The 26,128-nt window shown below is 38.2% G+C and overlaps 1 protein-coding gene across 1 annotated transcript in view; it reads left to right on the plus strand.

The window, feature by feature from the left end:
* The window catches only part of rab13 (RAB13, member RAS oncogene family), an 83,587-nt gene that overhangs the window by 38,349 nt on the left and 19,110 nt on the right, over positions 1 to 26,128 (plus strand). The window contains exons 2-3 of the mRNA XM_028795136.2: positions 20,660 to 20,720; positions 21,682 to 21,742. Coding sequence (XP_028650969.1) covers positions 20,660 to 20,720; positions 21,682 to 21,742 — 122 coding nt within the window. The remainder of the gene's footprint in view (positions 1 to 20,659; positions 20,721 to 21,681; positions 21,743 to 26,128) is intronic.

The raw sequence follows: 26,128 nt of genomic DNA on the forward strand, positions 1-26,128 counted from the left end.
AAGACTCCCTTTTTTCTAGTGGTGATTTTTAATGTGAAAATGTATTAATGTACGATTTGATTTAAAGTTTTAACATCATAACTCTTAATATGTTTTCCCAAGGTCAATACCTCATTCTCATTTTAATGCATATGGATTAGTTTTGTAATATATTGGTTATCATATTTGCTTTAGGGGGATGCTATGAATAGCAGTGATTTTGATTCCCAACTCATACTCGTGTTACTGGGATATGCTTTGGTTTCTTAAAAACCCAGAATTGGACTGAACATCTTAAGGAAATGGATGATTAAACTTTAATTTTCTACTACTGTAATACAGACATGTGCAGTCACATTAGGCAACTTTTCCAGCAATTTTCAGACTTAGCCTTCCAATTACATAATCTTAGCCAGTCGGAGTGCATGTGGCATACCTATTGCCTGAGACCAAGTAGTGTGTGACTGGCTAAAATAGAAAGAAACAGGTTTGATTTTTTTGAGGGGGTGGGCTGTGTATACAAAGTTAGTAGGAAAGCTGACAAATAATGAATGCTTATCCGGAATTCAATGCATAGAATGTAGTGATGTGGAATAATGAACATGCATGTTTTGGACCTTTCAAACAAAAGAGAGATTTGTCTTTCTGATGTCTCATGTTTTACCTATTAAAACAGAATGGAAAAAGAAAAAAGGGCCAAGAATGCGGCTCAACTCACTGTAGTCATTACCCCTTCGCACAGCAGAGGAAAAGTGTCGACTCCATCAGTCAACACGAGGATTTTGGACCTTACAAAAAAACAGGCTTCTCTGTCTGGTGTTTCTGAATTTAACTACCATGACAAAATGGAAAAACAAAAAAAGGAGCAGAGAGTGCCGCTGAACCCCATGCAGCTAACCCTTCGTACAGAGTAGCACTGGCTCCGTCAGTGAGCATGCTATTAGCTGTCAAAAAAAAAGGGTCAGTAACAGCCATATTTGAAAGTTTAACTCAGTCAGTAAAGTAAACATGCCCAACAACTTTCAGTTCAACAAATCTAACATGTTCCATAACAAAAAGTCGAAAATATGACATTGACTTTACAGCTCCATTTGGGTCCAGCTATTTGGCCATATGTCACATTGGCCATATGTCGGTCACATAGTATACATGTCTTTGCAGTTGAGCCTCTGTGGGTCTAGTGTGGGTCACTGACATGCATACTTTAACTGCTGGTACCGACCAGCACACACCAATCTTTGAGTCTTAACCATGTAAAGCAGTGTTTCTGAACGACTGGGTTGCAGGTTGCTCTCATTAGTCCGTAAGAGGGTTGCAGTGGGTTGCCTAAGCAATTGCTGTCACTGTGTGATATATTTACCCATTTCTATGTGAGCTTGTTTCACCAAGGGGGGGCAGTTTGTAATTGGTGCTAGTGTGTTATCAATGGAGTTAAAAAGACAAAACTGGGTTTCTGGACCTTAAAGGTTGAGAAACACTGGTTTAAGGGAGGGTGGTGTTTGCTGATTACATAAAAATTAGCTATATGGAGCACGCTAATCAAAAGAATCCTTAAAGGCCCCTTCAAGAGTCTGAAAACAAGAGACCCCTGTGAAATAATAAAAATAATAATTATAACAAAAGATGTATTACTACAGTTAGTTTTAGCAATTTATAGAATATTATTACCTTATTGGTTTCCTATGGTCCTTGGCCGTAAGTTTGAATGGCCTTAAATCAGAGTATTTATGTTTGATCTAAACTTTCAAGATTTATAGGAGTTTTATGAAAGTGCGATCATTAATATACACAATAGATGCATTTGTGCTCAATACAAATAATATAAGTTTTGCAGTAGTTGAAAAATGTAAGTTGTTTTTGCACACTTTGCAATCATGAACTATTAAAATAGTTCAGAAAATGAATGGATGGCAGTAGAGAGAGTACTTGACCCAATATCTGACTAAATGTTAAATCTATATCTGATCCAAACATAGCTTTGGGGAACTGTACCTTTATTCACTATATATATTTCTGAGTATAAACCAAGAGATGAAAAAGAACAGATAATTTAAAGAGGAAGTCGGTTGCAATTAAGAATGAATCACTCATTATAAAATGATTGAAATTAAAACTAGCAACCATAAATTATCTCTACCCGCTGATGCTGGGAATCACCCTTCTAAATGACAGCCAGCATGAATGTAGAACAGTTTACTCCTGTAATACAACATTTTTGAGATTTTTTTGCTGCTAATAGAACAGTATTAAAGAGTAAAAATAGTTTACATAGAGTTTGAAACAAAAAATTGTAAGCCATTATTGGACAAATAAAAAAATGACATAGAGAATGCTCCTTGTGGGTGAAGTCATCAATGAAATGCCCTAGAGGTCCATTTGAGCACTGTTAGTATTTAATAATTTATCTATTTATCCATCCATTTTCTATACCTGTTTTATCCTGAGTATGGTAACAGAAAAGCTAGAGCCTAACACAGCAAGCATAGGGTGAAAGGCAGTAACATTCCCTTGACATGACACCAGTCCATCATGGGGTATTAATTAACTGGAATTGCAATCAAAGTTTTTTCCTCCCTTAAAAGGTGACTCTGGTACAGATTGCCCAATCTAGACAGATAATCGTCTGAATATTTAAAAAGCTCTGCATAACATTGTGAAACAACTTTGCTTTTGTACTTTGCCAAACAAACTAAATTGAAGCCATACATTCGTAATGTAGTACAGATGTTATTTCATGTTTTTATCTAATACGCCTTCTTTAATTTGATACTGTTGCATATGTATTGAACTTTATTAAAAATTTTAATTGCCATTTCTTTGTAATATTACTTTGTGTCTGCTGTATCATTTATAATGTTTTTGAATAAGTGGGACTAACAATGGATGTTTCTCATAATACTTTGAGGTACTGTATATTGAAAATTAATTGAAAAAAGTTGAATTAAATAATCCCCTCTGATTGCTCAGTGCCAGGCCTGTGTGTTTAAAGATGTACAGGGAGATGCCTCTTTGTCTGGAGTATATTTACTTTGTCTTTACAGTGCTGTCAAAATAAAATCTTCGTTTTAAGCACTTATGTAACTACTACGTTAAATAGTAGTAGTAGATAAACATAACCAAAAACTGCAATGGCTGGAGAAGCCTCAGTTGTTTAGTGGCCTGGTTTACTATATAGCGGGGTGTCCACAGCTGAAGTAAGGTCATCTGACATTTTGAGAGATAGTGGAAACATGCACCAAATAGGAGTAGCATTTTGTCATCTGCTTTTTGAACACTGAAATGATGTGAAACCTATTGAAATTATCAGTGAGTAAAGGTTCACAATAGAGCTGTCTTGTTGCAACATGACAAGGCTTTGCCACAAACTCCATGTTCAATGGTTGCAACCATCAATGACCTGCACTTTGAATTTCTTCCACATCCACTATACGTGCCCAGTGGGGGCTGGTTGGTCTTGGCCTTGGAACCCCTGCAGATTTTTTTTTTTCTCAGCCTAGCTAGAGTTTTTGTTTTTTCTGTCTCCAGCCAGCCATCTGAACCTATCACCACACTCATCCTTAGAGACTTAAATCATAACACTGTATATAAGGACGCTACTGTTGTACTTGATATTTATCTGTTTTAAAGATGGTTTAGATTATTTTGTCTTTTTTTTTTCTTTGTTACTTATTCTTTAATATTATTGTCTAATCTTATTTGTTTCTCTTTTCTTGTCACTTTCTTTTTGACATCTTGTAAACCACTTTGAGCTACATTGTTTGGAGGAATGGGTAGAATGTCTAACAACCAGGTACAGAAGATGGTGCATGAGTAGCTGAGCACAAGATCAAAAGACTTTTTTTTCTAGAGGAATCTGTGCACTTTGTAAGTGCTGGAAAACTTGTATTGAACACCATGGAGAGTACATAGAAAAAATGATCAAACTGTATGAAACCTTCGCTACTATAAATTATGAAAGCAATATTCAAATTCCAACTGTTCTAGGTCAACTGCATTCTAAAATGGATTATTCCATAGACAGGTGATACCTGATAGTGTCATTTGGATAGACAAGTTCTTGAAGAAGGCCTTTCTAATGTGAGAGTGCATCCATTTTGAGAAAGTGCCACCACAGATAATGAAGAAAAAGAAAATTGAAAATATTTAGTAGTGGCAAAACAAAAGCTAATAGAAATTAATATGAGAGCAATATAAAATAAACTTGTCAGCAGCTCTGAGTATGCTCTTTGAAAATAATGAGAATTCATCTTTAATTTAAACATCAAGACCCTTTGAGCTTCTATAATGTTGATTGGTACATAATTCCATAGTGTGGGTGTTCTTCCTATGCTGCTTTTATTTTCCTCCTAATTTTAAAGAAGATTGTATCTTGAGATCACAAAGTACACTCTAGAGTGTAGGCACTAATAAGTTCTGAAAGATAAGGGAGAGGCTAAACTATTTGCATTTTATATGTAAGGAGGTGTATTTATTTACATGTGCAGAGAAATTCGGCACGATAAACAAGAATATATTAAATGTTATTGTCAAAAAGATCATATAAACTATTTTCCATTTTCTAAATAAATAAATTTGTTGCATACTGACTAGCACATTCAAATACGAATATCACTGTACTCTGCACATATTTTATAATATACAAAATATATACATGTACACACCTATTTGTTTATACTGTATGTGTTCAAGGAGTGGTCATAGTGTTTGCTGTGTTCTGTCTATTCCATACTATCATAGACACATTTTAACTGCCTTTCAGTCATTATTAAGTTTCTTTCAATAACAGAAAAGTAGTGCACTCTAACCTTTGTAATGTTCATTCATTTCATTCAGGTAGATCTGCCAAAATTTGCTAACACCATCCAGTTACTCAAATAGGTGCAATGTTAAAATAAAATGTTTATTATTTAATAATATCTATATTTCACCGACAGTACATGCCCATGTAATAAGCCTTAAACTTTAAACTGTGACTTTCATCCATCAAGATATGCAGTGGACACTAATTTGTTGTTTTCTCCATGCTCATCTGGCCACTGTCCATCTGTTTGACAATCCGATTTTTCATTCCTTTCTACTATTTTGTTTTATTGTTCTCCTGAGCTACACATATGATTATTGAATTATCAATTTATGCAGTTACATTACTATGTGTTTTACTAAATACATAATAAATATACCCCTTAGATAGAGATTACAGACTTATAATTGATGACAACCTTTTATAAGCAGTACACTCCAGTAGTAAGGTTAAACAAAAAAACTCAATTAGAGTTTTGCCGTTTCTTTGTTTACTGACTGGTGAACTCATCTAAGGTGAAACTGGGATTCAGCAGTAAAAACAGGAAAAGCTTTGTGGTAAATTTTGCTTTTTTTTTAAATAAATTTGTTTGATATGCAGGGGATTGATGTATGAATAAGGATACCTTGTGAATGTCCTTTGTCCAGTCCTGATTCCTTGCTTTGGGCCATTGTCATCCTGAACTGACTTAACAGGGCATGATAATGGATTGATAGATTGTTAGCAGTGGACGTCTATGTCTATAAATAAATAGTGTGGAAAGCAGCCCGGACACAGACAGGCGGACAGCAATGGTTCACCCAACACACGTTTATTATACACTAGCAAAATACCCGCGCTTCGCAGCGGAGAAGTAGTGTGTTAAAGAGGTTATGAAAAAAAAAGGAAACATTTTAAAAATAACGTAACATGATTGTCAATGTAATTGTGTTGTCATTGTTATGAGTGTTGCTGTGTTTTATATATATAAAATACACACACACACATATAAACATATATATACATATACATATACACATATATATACATATCTACATATATATATATATATATATATATATATATACATATACACATCCACATATCAACATATATATATACACATATATACACACACACACGCTTTATGGGTGATGATTGTTTTACTCTTTTTATCTTTATTTTATTTTATTGTAGAATCAACTCCTATCTGCGCACAGCCGGGCAGCCGTGGGCGGATGCGTATGGTGTATTCACTCCATGTTATCGTGCATTGCACTGTCAGTGGTATTTTGATAAAAGAATTTGAACAACATATAAGAAGCGTATAAATTATTAAACAGTAAAACATTAACATTTAAGAAGTAAAGTTACATTAAGTACTACTGCAGTGCCTTCGGGTATACCTCATTTTTTGTTTGCCCATTACATGCTTAAATGTATACATTTTTTGGTGCACCTACCGGAGAACACGCGACATATAACCGAGCGTGGGAGAAGCATGGATTTTAAACACGCGTTGAGTTCATCTGCTGGTCTCCCTCGTGGAATAACTGGTAATGTTTGACTAAAATCTACAGCGAGTAAAACGACATTACCTCCTATTTTTTTTTTTACGATCTCTGAGATGTTGCTTTTTTCGGTTCAAGGCTTCATAAGCTCTTTTATGTTGTATGGTGTACTTATCCCAAACCATCATCTTTGAATGTTGCAAGACTTTCGCCTTGTATGTAGATCGGGGTAATTACATTCATTGCATTCCTAGTCTGAATCACAATCTGATTGTATGGGTGGTTACCTGGCACTGTAGGGTTGCCACCCGTCCTTTAAAATACGGAATCGTGGCGCGTTTGAGAATGAAATTGCGCGTCCCGTTTTGAATCAATACTGGACGGGATTTATCCCGTATTTTTTTTATCATTTTTTTTTTAAAGCAGCGTCTCATGCAAATCATCCCACACGCATTTTATGAAGATGCCTCCTTTCCTACTTTTGATTGGGTAATACTTGATGTCATCGTTAGTTTGATTGGTGTTTTTAACTGTCCAGTGAGGAGGGCGTGTCTTTTAAGTACAGTCTGCAAAGTGTTGGCACTGAGATGTGGCGTCAGCGCCATAGTTGAAGCCCCTAACGTTGCGGTCAGCAAGTCGGCTAACATCCGCCATGTGCCGTCTTTCAGTTGCGAGAAGCAGATCATAGAATGGTTGAAACTGTTGCCCCTAACGTTGCGCCACGGCGTGTGGTTCGTTTATACCTCGTGTCTTCTCATTAAACTTTTATCTCGCGAATATGTTATTGCAATCCGCAGCGGGAGCGTTTCTATAAACTTAATTTAAAGTTACGTTTTACACCGTGCTTTGTTTCCCTTATGAACATGCTTGTATGCTTAACTCGCTCCGTTCTCAATTGTTTAATTAATTTTTTGCTCTTCGCTGTTTGCGGCTGTTCCTCCATTTCCCCCTACTTCGTTCTTTTATCTCGCGAATATGTTATTGCAATCCTTAACGGGAGCGTTTCAATAAACTGATTGAAAATAGTTTTGCATTTACCTTTTTAGTAAAAGGCGAGCTTTTAAGCCTGAGAAATCACCCCGTAAATGCACACGTTTAATTGCACATGTGTTAATATGTATGGTTACACGGTATTAAAAGACAGTGAACAACGTCAGTTACCTTTGTTCCCGCGTTTGATAAAAGGTGAGCTTTTAAGCCTGAGAAATCACCCCGTAAATGCACACGTTTAATTGCACATGTGTTAATATGTATGCTTACACAGTATTAAAAGACAGTCAAAAATTAACGTCATTTACCTTCGTTCCCGCGTGTGACTCGTGCTGTAAATCTCTTCCTTGTTTTTAGTTCACGTGATTACGTAGGAGGCGTGATGACGCGATACATGACTCCGCCTCCTCCATTACAGTGTATGGACAAAAAATATGTTCCAGTTATGTCCATTACGCTTTGAATTTCGAAATGAAACCTGGCTAACTTTTGTAAGTAAGCTGTAAGGAATGAGCCTGCCAAATTTCAGCCTTCCACCTACACGGGAAGTTGGAGAATTAGTGATGAGTCAGTCAGTGAGTGAGTCAGTCAGTGAGGGCTTTGCCTTTTATTATTATAGATACTATTATTTACAGTGAAGCACAAAAGCCCCCAAAAAGTCCAGGCCTCTTTATAATGCCTCTTTGTCTTCAGGCCGCCTCCTTGCCTGTCCTTCTCCACTCCCGACTCAAGCCATCGAACGGAGGGAGGTGGCCCCTTTTATCCCCACCCGGATGTGCTCCAGGTGCCTCTCGATTAGCTTCCGCCGGCACTCCCCAGTGTCGCAGAAGTACCGGCTGCGCCCCCAGAAGCACTCTGGGTGTTCCTGGTCTTCTTCCCCCCAGCTCTTCCAGGTGTGACGGAAGTGCTGAGGGCCAGGGTTCTACAGGCATTGGGGTGCCCCCTGGCGGTGACCACGGGCCCCTATAGGGTTGAGCTTCCAAGCTCAGTTCCCGTGGTTCCCAAAGCAACCAGGGCGGTTGCCCCCTTGTGGTCTGGAGGAGGCGTGAGCCCTCCTCCGGTCCTCCCGGGTGTCCGGGCTGGGTACCACCCCCAACCGCTTGCCACAATAGCATATAATCCTTAAAATTGTGAATGGCTAAAGAACCATGTGTACCAGTTGTACATTACATTAATAATTCCTCATATTGTAAATCAAGACGTGTTTTTTAGGACAGTTTTTCACATTTCTTGATGCAATAGGTGGATATGTTTTGTCTCTGTGAGTATATGTAGTTTGCCAATAATTTTATTCAGGTTGAAAATACATTAAAGTTGTGTGACTGTATGTATGCATTCCTCTTTAAAGCTATAAGCATTAATTAGCAAACAAGTATGCCATAGAAACCCTTTGTTTTTTACTTTGTGCTTCCGAAATTGGTGGCCTTTGGGTAATTTCCTTTGGGATTAAGTGTAACTTTGAAAATCTTACAGCACAGCCTCCTGTAGGTTTTGAGGCATCTAAATAGCACAGAATTTGTAATGTAAATATTCGCATGAGCTGAATGGTATGGTTAAAAGCTTTGCATATATGCTATAAATGCCAGAGGTCTCATATTTGTTTAAGCTACAGTGTGAAAGAATATTCACAGAGGAATAATTGTGTGTCTTTTCATATTTATTAATATAAACTGAAACTCTCTTTGGTGTTTCAAGTGCTTCTTTATGGCATTATATTTTATATGGATAGATGTTGTCTAGACCTAAAAACTCTTGTGCTACTTTGAAGACTTTCCTAATCAAATTTTTTTAAATATTTGTCCTGCCGTTTTTACTCAGTATTAAGCGAAATTTGTTTTTGTAGCTTATTGCAATTTTTTATTCTTCACTTTTAATGAAATATAAATATGATGTTAATATCCAAAAGCTAAATATTTATTTATTAGTCTGCACCTTCCCAGTGTTTTTCAGCTGGCTACAGATGGATTGGTTCAGGAACAAATGTCCAAAGACTTGATGGAAATTCTGTAGAACTGCAGTAACACCTTAATATTATTAACTCGCGAAATACAGTGTCTTACCAGCTCATGTTGTTATCTTCTTTGCATGCTGTTTACAATGGTATAACTGGTGTAGTTAGCAATGTAGACGCGATTAGAAATGTTTTAAGTTAACTTTTTAAGACTGTATTGAGCATTTTTATTATTTCTCTTACACCTTGTAGTTAGATGAAGCATTTTACATATGTGTTGTCACTGTGTACTCATCTTGAGAAAAGTTTTAATTGAATTCTGGACCGCAATCACATAACAATGAATCTTGTAGGCTTAAATTACAGAATGTTAATATTCTGAGCAGGGGTAGTTCCATTGAATTGTCAGTGATTAAGTGATTTCACAGTTGTGCTGCTTTCCCAAATGATTTTATAGATTTAGCATTATTACTAAACTAAATCCTTTTCTCTCTTAGCCCTCAAATACCAACACCAGTACACTACTTCACAGTGAAGACAGTTTTATTTATTGAGAAGGTAGTGACACAGTTTCACAGGAAAAGGAGGAGGAGAAAATGAATTCAGTTCCCTTGACCTTGGTTCCCTTGGTCATCCATTGAGTGGTTTTAAAAGTTGAAAGGTTCCTGCGAGTTATGTAGGCTAACCTCAAACCATATGCCTTAATGCAGAGTTTAGGATGTCTTACTCTGATGTGATTAGTAGTGCAGAATTTGACTATTTCAGTGTTTGGTTTTTTTTTTTGGTTAAAAATGTTCTTGGTTAGTCACCCAGAAGTGACACTTTATAGTGCTGCTATACAAGGGGTGACCATTAATCCCTGTCAGGAATAAACAGTGTGTGAAATCGCTGATATGTGGCTATAATTTTGGGTTCAAATCTTCACTCAAAAAAACAAGATGCATATGATTGGGGACACTTGTAAGTAAAACAGAAAAGTCTTTTAGACTGCCACACACTAGGGTACATGTGTGAGCATAAAGTGTTACAGGGCTTTATTTTTTAACAAATTTTATTGATAACACTCCTTCATGTTAAAAGGCACAAAGGTTTGTATTTTAGATAATAATGTGCTGTATGACACATGATATAAAATTTTAAATATATACTTTTATTTTTGTTTCAATTGATTGTCAAAACCTAATGAAAAAGTATACAATATATATAGGTTTACAGAAAACACTGTAAATGGCTTTACAGCAACTCCTGTTTGGCTCATTAGTCGTTTTTTTTTTACAATGCACAATTTTTGTTTTTTTACTTCCCTGTCAAGATTTAACACTTTTTGCCCATACATGATCAGCATGAAAGTAGGATTAAATGAAATACTCTGTTATATTTCTTGGGGAAAGATAAATTGAAAATGACACTTGCAGTACAGAGGAAATGGCAAACACAGTGTTGTGAGGTGCTTATTGCACCTCCTGTGTTGGCTGTCTGACACTAAAGTTTTTCAAGGGCCTGTATTCTCTTCTTTTCCACTCAAGTGGCAGGTTTAGAGGTGCTCCTAAATTGATGGATGCTGCATTTAAGATTAGAAAAGCTGTTGGTACAAATTATTGTAAAAAAAAAGGTCTTTTTCAAAGGAAACATTGTACTTTTTAGGTAATGTAATGGTAATTTTGTGTTTGAAATATTTTAATATTTGTTTTCTGTTTTATTGTTTTTTGTTTCCATACTATTACTATACTTGAATTTTAGGCTTTGAGGAAACAAAAACTTGGCGTAGCTGTGGATATGATTTTCATTGTCATGTCCTGGATCTAATACTACATTGGGGTGAGCCCTTCCATAGTTTACCAGCATATTTATCCAAGTAACTCTTTTAATCTGTGGCTGTTCTATTTAGGGGTATATGTTCAATGACGTTCTCTGTTTTTGACATTTGTTGTACTGGTGATATCATATCTAGCTGAGTATGGGCTGTTGTGTTTGTGAGCATGTTTTCTTTTGCCTCAGATATAAAAAAAGAAGAGAACTAAACATTACACTCTTTTTGTTTAAAAAAAAACATATAATAATAATTTAAGAAGCAAAATAAGCTTGTACATATGAGAAAAAGAAGTGATGCCATTGTTGTTTTCATTAACTGGCTCACATTTGCAGAAGCAGTCTGCTTTTTTTCAGTATAATACTGAAGCTTTGGAAAACTGCCAAAGTTTTTAAAAACCACAAAGTACCTTTTCAGCTCTAGAGCAGAATAAAACTAACAAATTAAAACTATAGGTCCTAATTAGACTTTTATTTTATATGCTATATTTCACAGAGTACAGAATATCACAATGCATTGCAAAGTACATTAGAATACAGCACAAACCAAAGCAGGAATTATTAATTTACAATGATCACTTGAGCAGATACATTTTTTTAAATTATTTTTTAAAAATACGGCAGGTATATCTGTATTTGTATAACATGTTAAGGTAAGAAAGCAAACATTTATGTTTTGTTTTGGACCCTTTTGTCCTTGCTAGCTGAAATGCTAGTTTCCTATTGTCATGTGCACTACCTCTGATAACTATCAGTTTCTCTGCTCTCAAGAATTTGTATTTTTTGTGTATAATTGGATTGCATACTTATGGCAACACCTTGCTAGGTTGGAAGCATGAGCGCTGCTTCTTTGTGTTTCATAGTTTAACGTGGTTTCAAAAGTATAGAGTATGTTTAATCCCACATTATTAAACTGGATGGCTTGTTAAGTAATTGAATCCATAATCTGTGAAAAGCAGTAAGTAAGGCTGGGGTAGGATTGGGGTTCCCATATATTGCTGCTGATCTCTACTCTGACTACACTGGAGGAGGCTGGATGGCTTCTTTTTATGTCAGACCTGGGAGTACTTCCACTGCCAAGGCATAGCCCGATGGCAGCATTTCCTTGTCAAACGGAAGTCTCAAAAAACTGGGATCACGAATCCCTGCAGTACTGCTGATTCATGGCTCATTATGCCATGCATGTGACCGCATAGTTACCAAGGTCCTGGGATGCTGCCATCTGGTGCATTAGGGATGAACATATTCCAGTAAAGGCACCTTCCCCCATTGTTCCTTTGTTTTGGCCTCCTGTCTCAGTAAGAGTCTCATACCTTTCCCAGACAGAATGCCAGGGCTTTGCTTCCTCCTTTTCTCCTGAGCGAGATTCCGGATTATCCTGCCTGGCACTTTATCATGTGTGTGTAGTGTGCATATCTGCAATATACATAAAGAGAGAAACAAGAAGCAGGACCTAGAGTTGCATGGGTAAGTCATTTTAAGCTCTGGTCCATTTGTCTTCTCGTCTGTTCTGGTGTTTCACTTGCTCTGAGCTTCCATGTGTCACAGTTGTTCAAACTGTTTCTAAAGAGGTGAAATGTCAGGCGGGTTCTAATGCATTCACACTACATTATCTTTACAACCTATTCTGTTTTACAGTAAATTCAACTGAATCCTCTAGTGCAGGGGTCGGCAACCGGCGGCTTGCAAGCCACATGTGGCTCTTTGACCATGTGGCTGCGGCTCTTCTCAGAGGTCGGCAACTGGCGGCTTGCAAGCCACATGTGGCTCTTTGACCATGTGGCTGCGGCTCTTCTCAGAACAACAGACACAGTCACATTGTCATGTATCAACATATTATTTCATAGTAATTTTGTAAAGATAGTTTATTTATGGGTTAATATTATTCTTTTTTTATTTAGATGTTTCTTTAGCTATATGTGAATCATGCTGTTTGTCCCACGCATGGACTGCCTGAGATTACATTTCCAGTCAAATGATATGCTGTCCAGAGTTTTCTTCAGTGGATATATGCTTTAATGTTTATTGGGATTCTTAAATCTTTTAAATACACATTGTGGTAAATCACCACCCATTTCTCTTATTTACATATTTTAGCCAGCTGAGTTCAGAGTGGTGAGTACATTTTGCACTCTCATTCAGCACAGTTGCAGTAGTCATGAGTGAAGGGCAGATGACTGCAGAACCGAGCAAACATTACTCAAGAAAGGAGGGATGAGAGTGAAGACTTTCACTACAGAACTAAACAATGTTGTAATATTAGTCACCTTTGTACTGTTACGCGTCCAAGTGATTTAAGACTGAGATGCCAAACCACAAGATGGCAGCTAAGAAAAAACAGTGAAAACAGAAGATGAAAACCGTGAATTTAAAGCCAAATGGGAAGAAAATTATGGTTTTACACAAAACTATATGGGTCTTCCAAAATGCCTAATTTGAAATGAAAAGTTAAGGACTTGTTATAATGTGCATCATACAGACCAATTTAACTCCTGAATAATAATGTTAAGATACTCTCAAAAATTCTAGCTAGAAGGATGGAGAAAGTGCTGCCCTCGGTAATATCACAGGATCAAACTGGATTTATTAAAGGCCGACACCTATCTTCCAATCTCCGACGCTTGTTTAATGTTATATATTCACCAGCAAAATCAAACACTCCAGAGATATTACTATCATTGGACGCAGAAAAAGCATTTGATATGATTGAATGGAACTACCTTTTCACTGCATTGGAGAAATTTGGGTTTGGCCCGAATATTTGTGCATGGATCAAACTACTGTATACAAATCCAGAAGCTTCAGTTTGTATTAACAACATTTATTCAGACTACTTTAAGCTAGAACGTGGTACCAGACAAGGATGTCCCTTGTCACCACTGCTGTTTGCAACCGCCGAAATTCTTATCAGATAAAGGGGATTATCAGAGAAGGACTGGAACAAAAAATTTCTCTATATGCAGATGATATGGTTTTATATATATCAGACCCAGAAAACACTGTGCCTGCAGTTTTAATAGCACTCACAGAATTTCAAAAGATATCTGGTCTTAAAATTAATCTGAATAAAAGTATACTCTTTCCAGTGAATTCACAAGCATATAATATTAGATTGGACACCCTACCTTTTACCATAGCAGATCAGTTTAAATACCTTGGGGTAAATATCACAAGTAAACACATAAAGCTCTTTATCAACAAAATTTTGCCGTCTGTATGGAAAAAATTAAGCAAGACTTGCATAGATGGTCAACCCTTCATCTCACTCTAGCCGGAAGAAGTAACATTGTTAAGATGAATATCCTTCCTAAACTTCTTTTTTATTTCAAAACATTCCAATATATATCAATAAATCATTTTTTAAGCAATAAGATTCAACAATAACCTCATTCATTTGGAACTCAAAACACCCACGTATCCGAAGAGTGACCCTACAAAGACCTCAGGCAAAAGGTGGCATGGCTTTACCTAATTTTCAGTTTTATTACTGGGCAGCAAACATACAAGCCATAAAAACCTGGACACAAAAAAATGAATATATACAGGCTTGGTTCACAATAAAAGTAAAATCCTGTAGTACAGTGATCCCTCGCTATATCGCGCTTCGCCTTTCGCGGCTTCACTCCATCGCGGATTTTATATGTAAGCATATTTAAATATATATCGCGGATTTTTCGCTGCTTCGCGGGTTTCTGCGGACAATGGGTCTTTTAATTTCTGGTACATGCTTCCTCAGTTGGTTTGCCCAGCTGATTTCATACAAGGGACGCTATTGGCAGATGGCTGAGAAGCTACCCAACTTACTTTCTCTCTATCTCTCTCTCTCTTGCGCTGACGTAGGGGGGTGTGAGCAGGGGGGCTGTGTGCAGCTGCTTCCTGAAGGACATGCTGCACGGAGCTTCGCATACTTAAAAGCTCAAAGGGCACGTATTGATTTTTGACTGTTTGTTTTTCTGTGGCTCTCTCTCTCTCTCTCTCTCTCTCTGCTCCTGACAGAGGGGGTGTGAGCTGCCGCCTTCAACAGCTTTGTACCGGCGGTGCTTCGCATACTTAAAAGCCAAAAAGCCCTATTGATTTTTTTTTTTGACTGCTTGCTTTGCACTCCTTTGAAAAGGAAGATATGTTTGCATTCTTTTAATTGTGAGACAGAACTGTCATCTCTGTCTTGTCATGGAGCACAGTTTAAACTTTTGAAAAAGAGACAAATGTTTGTTTGCAGTGTTTGAATAACGTTCCTGCCTCTCTACAACCTCCTGTGTTTCTGCGCAAATCTGTGACCCAAGCATGACAATATAAAAATAACCATATAAACATATGGTTTCTACTTCGCGGATTTTCCTATTTCGCGGGTGGCTCTGGAACGCAACCCCCGCGATGGAGGAGGGATTACTGTACTTCTTTATACTCCCTGCTCTGCGCTCCAATAAATGCAAGTTATCGCAAATATACTAATAACCCAATTGTGCTTTACTCACTCAGAATATGGAACCAACTTAGAAAGCATTTTAAGATGGAAAATCTTTTATCCGTGGCACCTCTGCAAGAGAACCACCTCTTTCAACCCTCACAAATATATCCAGTTTTTAATACCTGGAAAAGTTTTGGGATTAAAATGCTCAGAGATCTTTATATAGACAACATATTTGCATCTTTTGAACAATTACGTTACAAATTCAACTTCCCAGCTACACATTTCTTTCACTATCTTCAAATTAGAAATTTTGTTAAACAGAAACTGCCCGATTTTCCTCACCTCGTACCCTCCACCATGCTGGAAAAAATACTGCTCAATTTCGAGGAATTAAACACCATTTCCGCATTATATAAAATCTTATTAGAGTCCCTACCTTTCAAAGACCCAAGAGTACATTGGGAAGAAGATCTCTTAATCAATATATCAGAAAAGGAGTGGAAGGTAGCAAAGCAGAGAAGTCACTCGAGCTCCATATGCGCAAAGCATAGAATTATTCAACTAAAATGATATATCGAGCTCATCTGTCTCTCTTAAAACTGTCCAAAATGTTTCCAGGGCAAGATCCAACCTGCAAATGCTGCAACCAAGCTCTTGCCTCATTGGGTCACATGTTTTGGGCCTGCACCAAACTAACATCATTTTGGACCAAAATTTTTAAGTGCCTTTCAGACAGCCTTGGGGTCACAATCCCTCCTAACCCATTAACAGCTGTGTTCTGTGTTCTTCCAGACGGACTTGAAGTGGAGAAAGACAAGCAAACGGTGATTGCATGCACTACACTTTTGGCACACAGACTTATTTTGTTAAATTGGAAGAATCCTAACTCCCCTCTGATAAGTCAGTGGGAAACCGATGTTTTATATTATTTGAAATTGGAAAAAATCAAATTCTCAGTTAGAGGATCTGTACAGAATTTTTTCAAAACCTGGCAGGATCTAATCAATATTATTTTAGAATAAGAAGAAATAATTATTACCGCATTTATTTCCCTTCTCCATTTTTTATTTACCTATATATATTTCTTCCTTTCTTTTGTTTATTGTTGCCTTATTAAAAAGCCCTAAGCAATTCTCCTTTGGCTGAGCTCTCTTTCTCAGGGGTGGGGTTTGATTTGTCTTCAATTTTTTTTTTGTTATAAATTGATCTATTTGTTTGGAATGATTACAATAAAATTAATAAAAAAAATTTTTTTAAAAAATGAAATGAAAAGTTATCCAAGAACAAAAAATCTAATTTCGAACATCACTTTTTAACAAAGCAAGAAGTATTTGCAAAAAAAAAATTCTTTCAGAGAAGAAAGGAAAAAAGTGGTGACAGAAATTAAGCAAAAAATGTAACAATCAATGTTGATATGCAGCAACTGGATACAATTTCCAAGAAATGTGACTGCAGCAAGTTTTGCTGTTTCTTCTGAGATTGCAAAGCATGGAAAACCTTTCTTTGGATGGAGACTATGTAAAAAAGTGCTTTTAAAATCTGTCTGAACAACTCTACTCTGACTTCAGAAATAAAGAAGATATTAAAAAAAATTAAAGACACTCTACTATATGAAAAAACTGTTCACAACAGAAACATTAAGATGGGCAAGAATGAGACAGATCAACAGATTAATGATATAAAATTTTAAACAGTTTAGACTAGCTTCCACTTGCGATACTGCCACATTGAGAGCGATCATTGAACTAGTGGATGGGGTTTCACCCGTGGTTGGCTGAATTTAACCTGCATTGTTGCCACTGTGATTTGAGCACCAGTGTCAGTTTGCTTTTAGTGGGTTGGGGTTTCATCCAGGGTCAACCACCATGGCCCACTTACAATGCTGCCACGGCCCACAGGTTGGGAAGCACTGCCATAACCACTGTAAGCACTCGAAATAACAATTGAAGCTTTCACAAACTATAGGAAATCACAAACTTAGAGATGAATTTCCCCCTGGGATTAATAAAGTATCTATCTATCTATGAAAGGTTGCTGTGGAGGAAGACAGACAATGATGTGAACACCATTGATGAGGGATTTGTTGCTTTACAGCAATTTTGCAATCTCAAGACACAAATCAATCTCTGAGAACAATCTTTTTTTGGATAAATGATTTTTTCCTGTTGTTTGAGGCGTGTTTTAAATTAAACAGCACAGGCTCTATATTTTTTTAAATTTATAAAAATGATTCATTTTAAGTATGGAAGCATATTACAGCATGAACATTCATATTAAAAACAAATGAGAAATTATTGTTTAACTATATTGTGACAACATAAGTGTAGGTACTGTCTGCTGGCTGATTCTCAAACCTACACAAACTCTAATCTCTCTATTATAAAAAAAAACTTGGGACGAGACGAAACTTTTTTCCTGCAACGAGACGTGATCTTTTGAAGAGAGACAGAGAGATACTTTCATGTCCCGCGAGATGGTCACATCATACTTACAACCTTTGGAAGCAAGTCCTGTAATACACATTGTGATAAAAACACAGACCAGACATCATAAAAAAGCTTGGGGTAGACACCTGTATAATATTCCTGGCTGCAAAAGGTTTTTAAATTGACAGAGATGTTCGCAATACTGAGTCCAAAACAGAACTGATTTCTTGGTTGTAAGATGGCAGCTTTAAAGGGCCACATAGGAAGTGACGTCATCGAAGGGGACAGACCCGGAAGTGACATCATCAAACGACCCAGACCCAGAAGTGACATCTTCTGAGGGAATGGTCTGCAAGGAACTGAGAGAGACAGTTAGTGCACCTCACCGCCCCCTGGTCGGATGTGGTATTACCATTACTTAAGCCCTTCAGCTGCCTTCTACTCGCGTGTGTGTGACAATGCCCCCCCCCCCTTAGCCCAGACCCATCGGGTCGGGCGACCTGCACCAAGAGGTCATGAGCACGAGAAAGGGCGTCAGCGTTGGTATGGAGAGAGCCCTTATGATGAATGGGCGAAAACTTGTAAGGTTGTAGGTCAAGAAACCACCAGTGACCCATGGATTCGACTCCTTATGAAGGGCCATGCACTGTAAAGGAGCATGATCCAACATGAGAGTGAACTGTCGGCCCAAGAGGTAGTACCTCAACTGCGTAATAGCCCATTTAATCGCCAGGGCCTCCCTTTTCACTGCCGCATACCTGATCTCTCGATCCAGCAGTTTCCGGCTCAGGTACATGATGGGGTGTTCAACACCATTGACACTTTGGCTCAACACGGCACCGAGGCCTGTGTCCGAAGCGTCCTTCTGGAGAATGAACGGGAGAGAAAAATTAGGAGTGATTAATACTGGTGGTGAAGTAAGAGCCAGTTTTAAGTCACAGAACGCAGTTTCTGTCTTGTCAGTCCATACCACGTTGTTAGGAGCTCTTTTCTTCGTCAAATCAGTCAAGCGCACCGCTCTCTCAGAAAACCGAGGTACAAACCGGCAGTAGTATCTGGCTAATCCAAGAAATGCTTGGACTTGCTGCGTGATTCGCGGACGGGACCATTTCAAAATGGCATCTATCTTTGAACACTGTGGCTTCACGGTGCCCCAACCCACCAGGTAGCCCAAATATTTAGCTTCTTTCAGTCCAAAGAAACATTTCTTTGGATTGATTCAGAGCCCAGCTTCTCCTAGTGTCCGCAACACTGCTCTGACCTACTGTATGTGTTCCTTCCATGTGCTGGAATAGATGATGACATCATCCAGATAGGCAGCACTATATGCATTATGGGGATGGAGCACTTTGTCCACCAGATGCTGGAAAGTCGCAGGAGCCCCGTGTAACCCGAATGGAAGGACACAATACTCCCAGTGTCCGCTAGGGGTGCTAAACACCGACTTCACCTTTGCGGAATCCTTTAAAGGAATCTGCCAGTACTCCTTTGTCATGTCAAGAGGGTCAAGAACCTTGCTTGGCCCAGCCTTTCAAGGAGGTCGTCCACACGAGGCATGGGATAAGCATCAAATTGGGAAACTTGGTTAAGCCGACAGAAGTCATTGTAAAACCTCCAACTGCCTGTCAGGCTTACTAACCAAGACAATTGGACTGGATCAGGGACTAAAACTTTCCTCTTTCACTCCTAGTTCCAGCATTCGCTTGATTTCCAGCTCCATTTCTACTTTCTTTGCCTCCGGGAGTCTATGGGGGCGCTGTCGGACGATAACCCCAGGCTCGGTCAATATGTCATCTGCAATCAGAGAGGTCCTTCCAGGATTCTCACTCACCACCTCTGGAACAGACAGGATAGCTGACTCCAGCTCCCGTCTCTGTCTGAAAGTTAATTCCTCGACGAAATTAAGGGTGTCAATTAGAGCAAAGAATGAGTGTGGCTGAACGGAGGAGGGATCGGGATCCATGTCCTTCCATGGCTTCAGCAAGTTCATATGATAAATTTGCTCTCTTGGTCGACAATGGGGTTATTTTACCAAATAGTATAATGATATTTCCTCTCCTTAATTTCATAAGGGCCTTGCGAATGGACAAGTAATTTGGAATGGGAGGTGGGAACCAACACCATGACACGATCCCCCGGATGGAATTCTCAGAGCGTTGTGCCATGGTCATAATAATGGGCCTGTGCTGCTTGCGCCTCTTCCATATGACTTTTTAGAATAGTCATATGGAATTTTTCAAATCTATTGCATAATTGCGCGATATATTCTAATATACTTGTGAAGGGAAGAGCGTCTCCTTCCCAGCCTTGATTACGTATTTCTGAGGTTTAAACATAGCAAAGCCATGGTCAGTTTGAATGGGCTGCTTGAACAATGCCCGGGTCATCTGGACCAAATGTTTTAATTTTGTGACATGCTATACCAATTATTGTACCAGCATGCAAATTCTGAGCCTGCTCGGTAGTTTAGTTCTTGAGCTATGGACTTGTGAAATTTGATTAAAAAAAAATTAGGCTAAACAAAATTGACACCCGTCTCCCCTCGGTTAACTGACTATATCTTGGAAAGTATTGATCTTACGTCAAAAAAACGTTACAGGGTGTCTCGAGTAACAATGGTACACCTGGTAATTTTTCCAGAATTTGTGAATGGGCCTTTGGTTGATTTCACATGGATTGACCCTTTTATTTCTTTCATTTTTAGAACAGACCTGTTTCATGAAAATGCTTACTTCACTTATGTTTATACTGAATTTCAAGACCACTTCTGAAAAAATAAATTTGGATGTTCTGTCATTACAGGGATTGATTTTAAAGTAAAGACGGTGGAAGTTGATGGTAAAAAGATTAAACTCCAAGTTTGGTAAGTTTTCTGTCTGTCTGTCTGTCTTTTGTCTACATGTTGCCTTCTTTAGTCTTCCTTCATAGCTGTTCTTTTGTCCAACATTTGGAATAATTTCAGAGACTAAGGACCAGGTGACAAAACAAGTGTCTCTTTACCCAAATAAGGTTGTTTATGTATGCAAATGTTGTCAAATTATGTACTGTATATTAATATTGCATCATTATATTTGTAAGCCTGCCTAAATTCTGCTATCTTGTACTCAGTAAACTGTGCTATAAATGAATTAATTGAAAATAAATGGAGAAAACAACACAGAAAATTAATTGGCAAAAAGCCAGTTAAAACATCAGTACCACAGCGTAGAAAAGAATACCAGCCTTGTTGACGTAGTGCTGGTACTTCCCACCCATGTGTACAAAGGTGGTTAGTCTCCCATTCTTAAACACAATTCTTTTGTTCTTGTATCCACCTTATCTTATAAAAGCTGCAATCTTAGTATTTTTAATCTATAAATCTTCTGTTTGTTTCTTTGTAGCTTGGAGATTTTATAATAAAGGCACTTGTGTCATTTAGTCAAAAAAGAGTGCATATATACAAAACTTATTAATGCTTCTTGAAACCATCCATTTTATAAATCTGCATTTTATCATTATAGAGTTGCAGGTTCAGAAATGAATAAGTGGACAGTATTATAACTAATTAAAAGAATGTTCGTTTGGGTAGCAAAACCAGTTATCTATAAGAACTTTAAAAATAAGCATTAAATAAATCTGAGATCCAAGACATAACCTGATTGCAATGCATTTACAACATATTTATTGATAAACTGGACCTGGAGTAAAACAAAGACTATGATACATCAGATGACAAACTGAATGATTCTACTGTACATCTTACAAGTGTTCTGCATGGGACTAGTATTTTTATTAGTCACAGTCCCTCTGAGGGTCCCCATTCCTGACTTGTTTATTCTTGACAGGGACACTGCTGGTCAAGAACGATTTAAGACCATCACTACTGCCTATTACCGTGGTGCAATGGTGAGTCTTTATCATTGTTGTTATCCACATTTTTGCATTTCCTGTGTAGCTGCAGTATATAGAATAATTGTCAAAGCTATTTACCAGTTTCCTGAGTTGGCGACAGAGTTATGCTTGAGTAAAGTAGCATAAATACAGTTCTTTCCTGGGCAGAGCAGGGCACTGGGAAGGGATTTTTTTTAAGCTTAAAGTTGATTTAGATGTACAGAGTTTATGACCATACCAGAACTTCCTAGAGTCTTCATGGAGATTCAGAAAATATGCATATATGAACTTCAATGTTAACACAATCCTCATGTAAATGAATAGAATCATAGGAAGCAAATTTTATGTTAAAAGCTATTATGTCATAATTGTTTACATTTAATTAGTCACTTAGTATCCCACTTGCAGGACAGCATTGCTCACTCAATCTCATGTATGTGTTACTTGAATTAATTCTGTAAGTTTGCAAATAGGACATTAGTTTTTTTTTTGATGTTTTTATTGTATTTGGAAACAATTTGAGTCAAAAATAGCAAATGACATAATGAGAATAAAAGAAAGCTTTCCTCCACTCATTATTCTGAACAGAAGGCATATGGAGTGTTAAAGGAATCAACTAGCTAGAACTGAGAATGCCTTCTCCAAACCCACCCTCTGGGATCAACGCTGAAGTAAGTTAAGAATATACATATACCTATAACAGGGTTTATACAGGTACTGGAAAACCTGGAAAGTCATGAAAAATTAACAAGCCAAAGTCCAGTACTGAAAAGTCCTTGACATTCTAAAAAATTTGAAATGGTACTCAAAAGTCATGGAAAATATTAAAGTGAGTTAAAATAAAAACATATCATTAGGAACAAAATATTATATTTCACCAACACAAACCAAAACTCACCTAATTTCATATTTCATATCCTTGCACCGTAGTATTACATTGAGGCGTGAACTGATATGGCTATGTAGTAGCCATTAGCCAGGAAATCAAATTACTAGTGTTGTGCTAATATTTAATGTTAAATACAAGGTAAATTAAACTGTGTATGTTAAACATATCCTAGTGATTTAACAAGCAATCATAATTCCAAGAAATTGTGCTTTTAACTTGAAATGGTTTGAAATACTGATTAAAAAGATTGGGTTCAACAAGAAAAATCAAATACATATTTACCAGGGTGCCGTTACTGTATGAAGGAGCGTGACATTTGATAATATAGGTAAGTCCTCTTTGAAAAACCATATGAAACAAAGTAACATTTTGAACTAAAGAAGAACAAGGAATCCATTAATTCTGTTAAGAATTTTTCGGACCTTTGTGGGGCTATTGTCACATCTGACCTCTGCACCAGCTAGCTGTTTAAGTGCCAGTGTTTAGCATCTGCAGTAAGGTATGAAATGGAAGGAGAAAGTTCAGCAAAGCACAAGGAAGTTGTGAAGGTAAATGGTTAGCAATTTCGCTATAAACCTTGATTTCCAGTACCAGGTGCTGCAGCTGTGTATTGATGTTGCTTTTCTGGAAGTATAAAGGGAGTGAGAGAGAAACAGAGAAGTGGTGTCCTCTGATCCAAGATCAGACAGGAGAGACACACTGGCTTTGGGAGGGGGATAGGAGCCTCAGGTTTAATCGTCCGATTTTTTTCTCTATTATATATACAGTATTTTGAAAAAGTTTTAGGCAGATGTGAAAAAATGCTGTAAACAAAGAATGCTTTCAGAAATATAAATAATGATTGTTTATTGTTATCAATTTACAAAATGCAAAGTGAGCGAACAAAAGAAAAATCTAAATCAAATCAATATTTGGTGTTACTACCTTTTGCCTTCAAACCAGCATCAATTCTTATAGGTACACTTGCACAAAGTCAGGAATTTTGTAGGATTCTAGTCAGGTGTATGATCAACCAATTATACCAAACAGGTGCTAATGATCATCAATGTCACACGTAGGTTGAAACACAGTCATTAACTGAAACAGAAACAGCTGTGTAGGAGGCTTAAAACTGGGTGAGGAACAGCCAAACTCTGCTACCAAGGTGAGGTTGTGGAAGACAGTTTCATGTCATGGCAAGATTGAGCACAGCAACAAGACACAAGGTAGTTATACTGCATCAGCAAGGTCTCTCCTAGGCAAAGATTTCAAAGCAGACTGGGGTTTCAAGATGTGCTGTTCAAGCTCTTTTGAAGAAGCACAAAGAAACGGGCAACGTTGAGGATCGTAGACGCAGTGGTCGGCCAAGGAACCTTAGTGCAGCAGATGAAAGACACATAAAGCTTATTACCCTTTGAAATTGGAAGATATCCAGGACTGCCATCAGCTCAGAACTGGCAGAAACCAGTGGGACCCAGGTACACCCATCTACTGTCTGGAGAAATCTGGCCAGAAGTGGTCTTCATGGAAGAGTTGCAGCCAAAAAGCCATACCTCCGACGTGGAAACAAGGCCAAGCGACTCAAGTATGCACGAAAACATAGGAACTGGAGTGCAGAAAAATGGCAGCAGGTGCTCTGGACTGATGAGTCAAAATTTGAAATATTTGGCTGTAGCAGAAGGCAGTTTGTTCGTTGAAGGGCGGGAGAGCGGTACAATAATGAGTGTCTACAGGCAACAGTGAAGCATGGTGGAGGTTCCTTGAACGTTTGAGGCTGCATTTCTGCAAATGGAGTTGGAGATTTGGTCAGGATTAATGGTGTTCTCAATGCTGAGAAATACAGGCAGATATTTATCCATCATGCAATACCATCAGGGAGGCGTAGGATTGGCCCCAAATTTATTTTGCAGCAGGACAACGACCCCAAACATACAGGCAAAGTCATTAAGAAGTATCTTCAGCGTAAAGAAGAACAAGAAGCCCTGGAAGTGATGGTATGGCCCCCACAGAGCCCTGATCTCAACATCATCGAGTGTGTCTGGGATTACATGAAGAGACAGAAGGATGTGAGGAAGCCTACATCCACAGAAGATCTGTGGTTAGTTCTTCAAGATGTTTGGAACAACCTACCAGCCGAGTTCCTTCAAAAACTGTGTGCAAGTGTACCTTGAAGAATAGATGCTGTTTTGAAGGCAAAGGGTGGTCACACCAAATATTAATTTGATTTAGATTTCTCTTTTGTTCATTCACTGCATTTTGTTGATGAAAATAAATGATTAACACTTCCATTTTTGAAAGCATTCTTTGTTTACAGCATTTTTTCACACCTGCCTAAAACTTTTGCACAGTACTGTATATATATGACATAGCAGTAAGCCCCTGATACTTTTGTCCATCATATACAATATTGCCCCTAATCAATCTTCTTCTTCTTTCGGCTGCTCCTGTTAGGGGTTGCCACAGCAGATCATCATCTTTCATATTTTACTGTCCTCTGCATCTTGCTCTGTTACACCCATCACCTGCATGTCCTCTCTCACCACATCCATAAACCTTCGCCTAGGCCTTCCTCTTTTCCTCTTCCCTGGCAGCTCTATCCTTCGCATCCTTCTCCCAATATACCCAGCATCTCTCATCTGCACACGTCCAAACCAGCACAATCTCGCCTCTCTGACTTTGTCTCCCAACTGTCCAACTTGAGCTGACCCTGTAATGTACTCATTTCTAATCCTATCCATCCTCGTCACACCCAGTGCAAATCTTGGCATCTTTAACTCTGCTACCTCCAGCTCTGTCTCCTGTTTTCTGGTCAGTGCCACCGTCTCCAACCCATATAATATAGCTGGTCTCACTACCGTCCTGTAGACCTTCCCTTTCACTCTTGCTGATACCTGTCTGTCACTAATTACTCCTGACAGTCTTCTCCACCCATTCCACCTTGCCTGCACTCTTTTTCACTTCTCTTCCACAATCCCCATTACTGTGTACTGTTGATCCCAAGTATTTAAACTCATCCACCTTCATCAACTCTACTCCCTGCATCCTCACCATTCCACTGACCTTCCTCTCATTTACACACATGTATTCTGTCTTGTTCCTATTGACCTTCATTCCTCTCCTCTCTAGAGCATATCTCCACCTCTCCAGGGTCTCCTCAACCTGCTCCCTACTATCGCTACAGATCACAATGTCATCGGCAAACATCACAGTTCACGGGGACTCCTGTCTAATCTCATCTGTAAACCTGTCCATCACTATTGCAAATAAGAAAGGGCTCATAGCTGATCCCTGATGTAATCCCAGCTCCAACTTGAATGCATCCGTCACTCCTACTACAGACCTCACCACTGTCACACTTCCCTCGTATATATCCTGTACAAATCTTACGTACTTCTCTGCCACTCCCGACTTCCTCATATAATACCACAGCTCCTCTCGAGGCACCCTGTCCTATGCTTTCTCCATGTCCACAAAGGCGCAATGCAACTCCTTCTGGCCTTCTCTAAACTTCTCCATCAACATCCTCAGAGCAA

Source organism: Erpetoichthys calabaricus, chromosome 2, assembly GCF_900747795.2.
Source record: "Erpetoichthys calabaricus chromosome 2, fErpCal1.3, whole genome shotgun sequence".
NCBI lineage: Eukaryota > Metazoa > Chordata > Cladistia > Polypteriformes > Polypteridae > Erpetoichthys > Erpetoichthys calabaricus.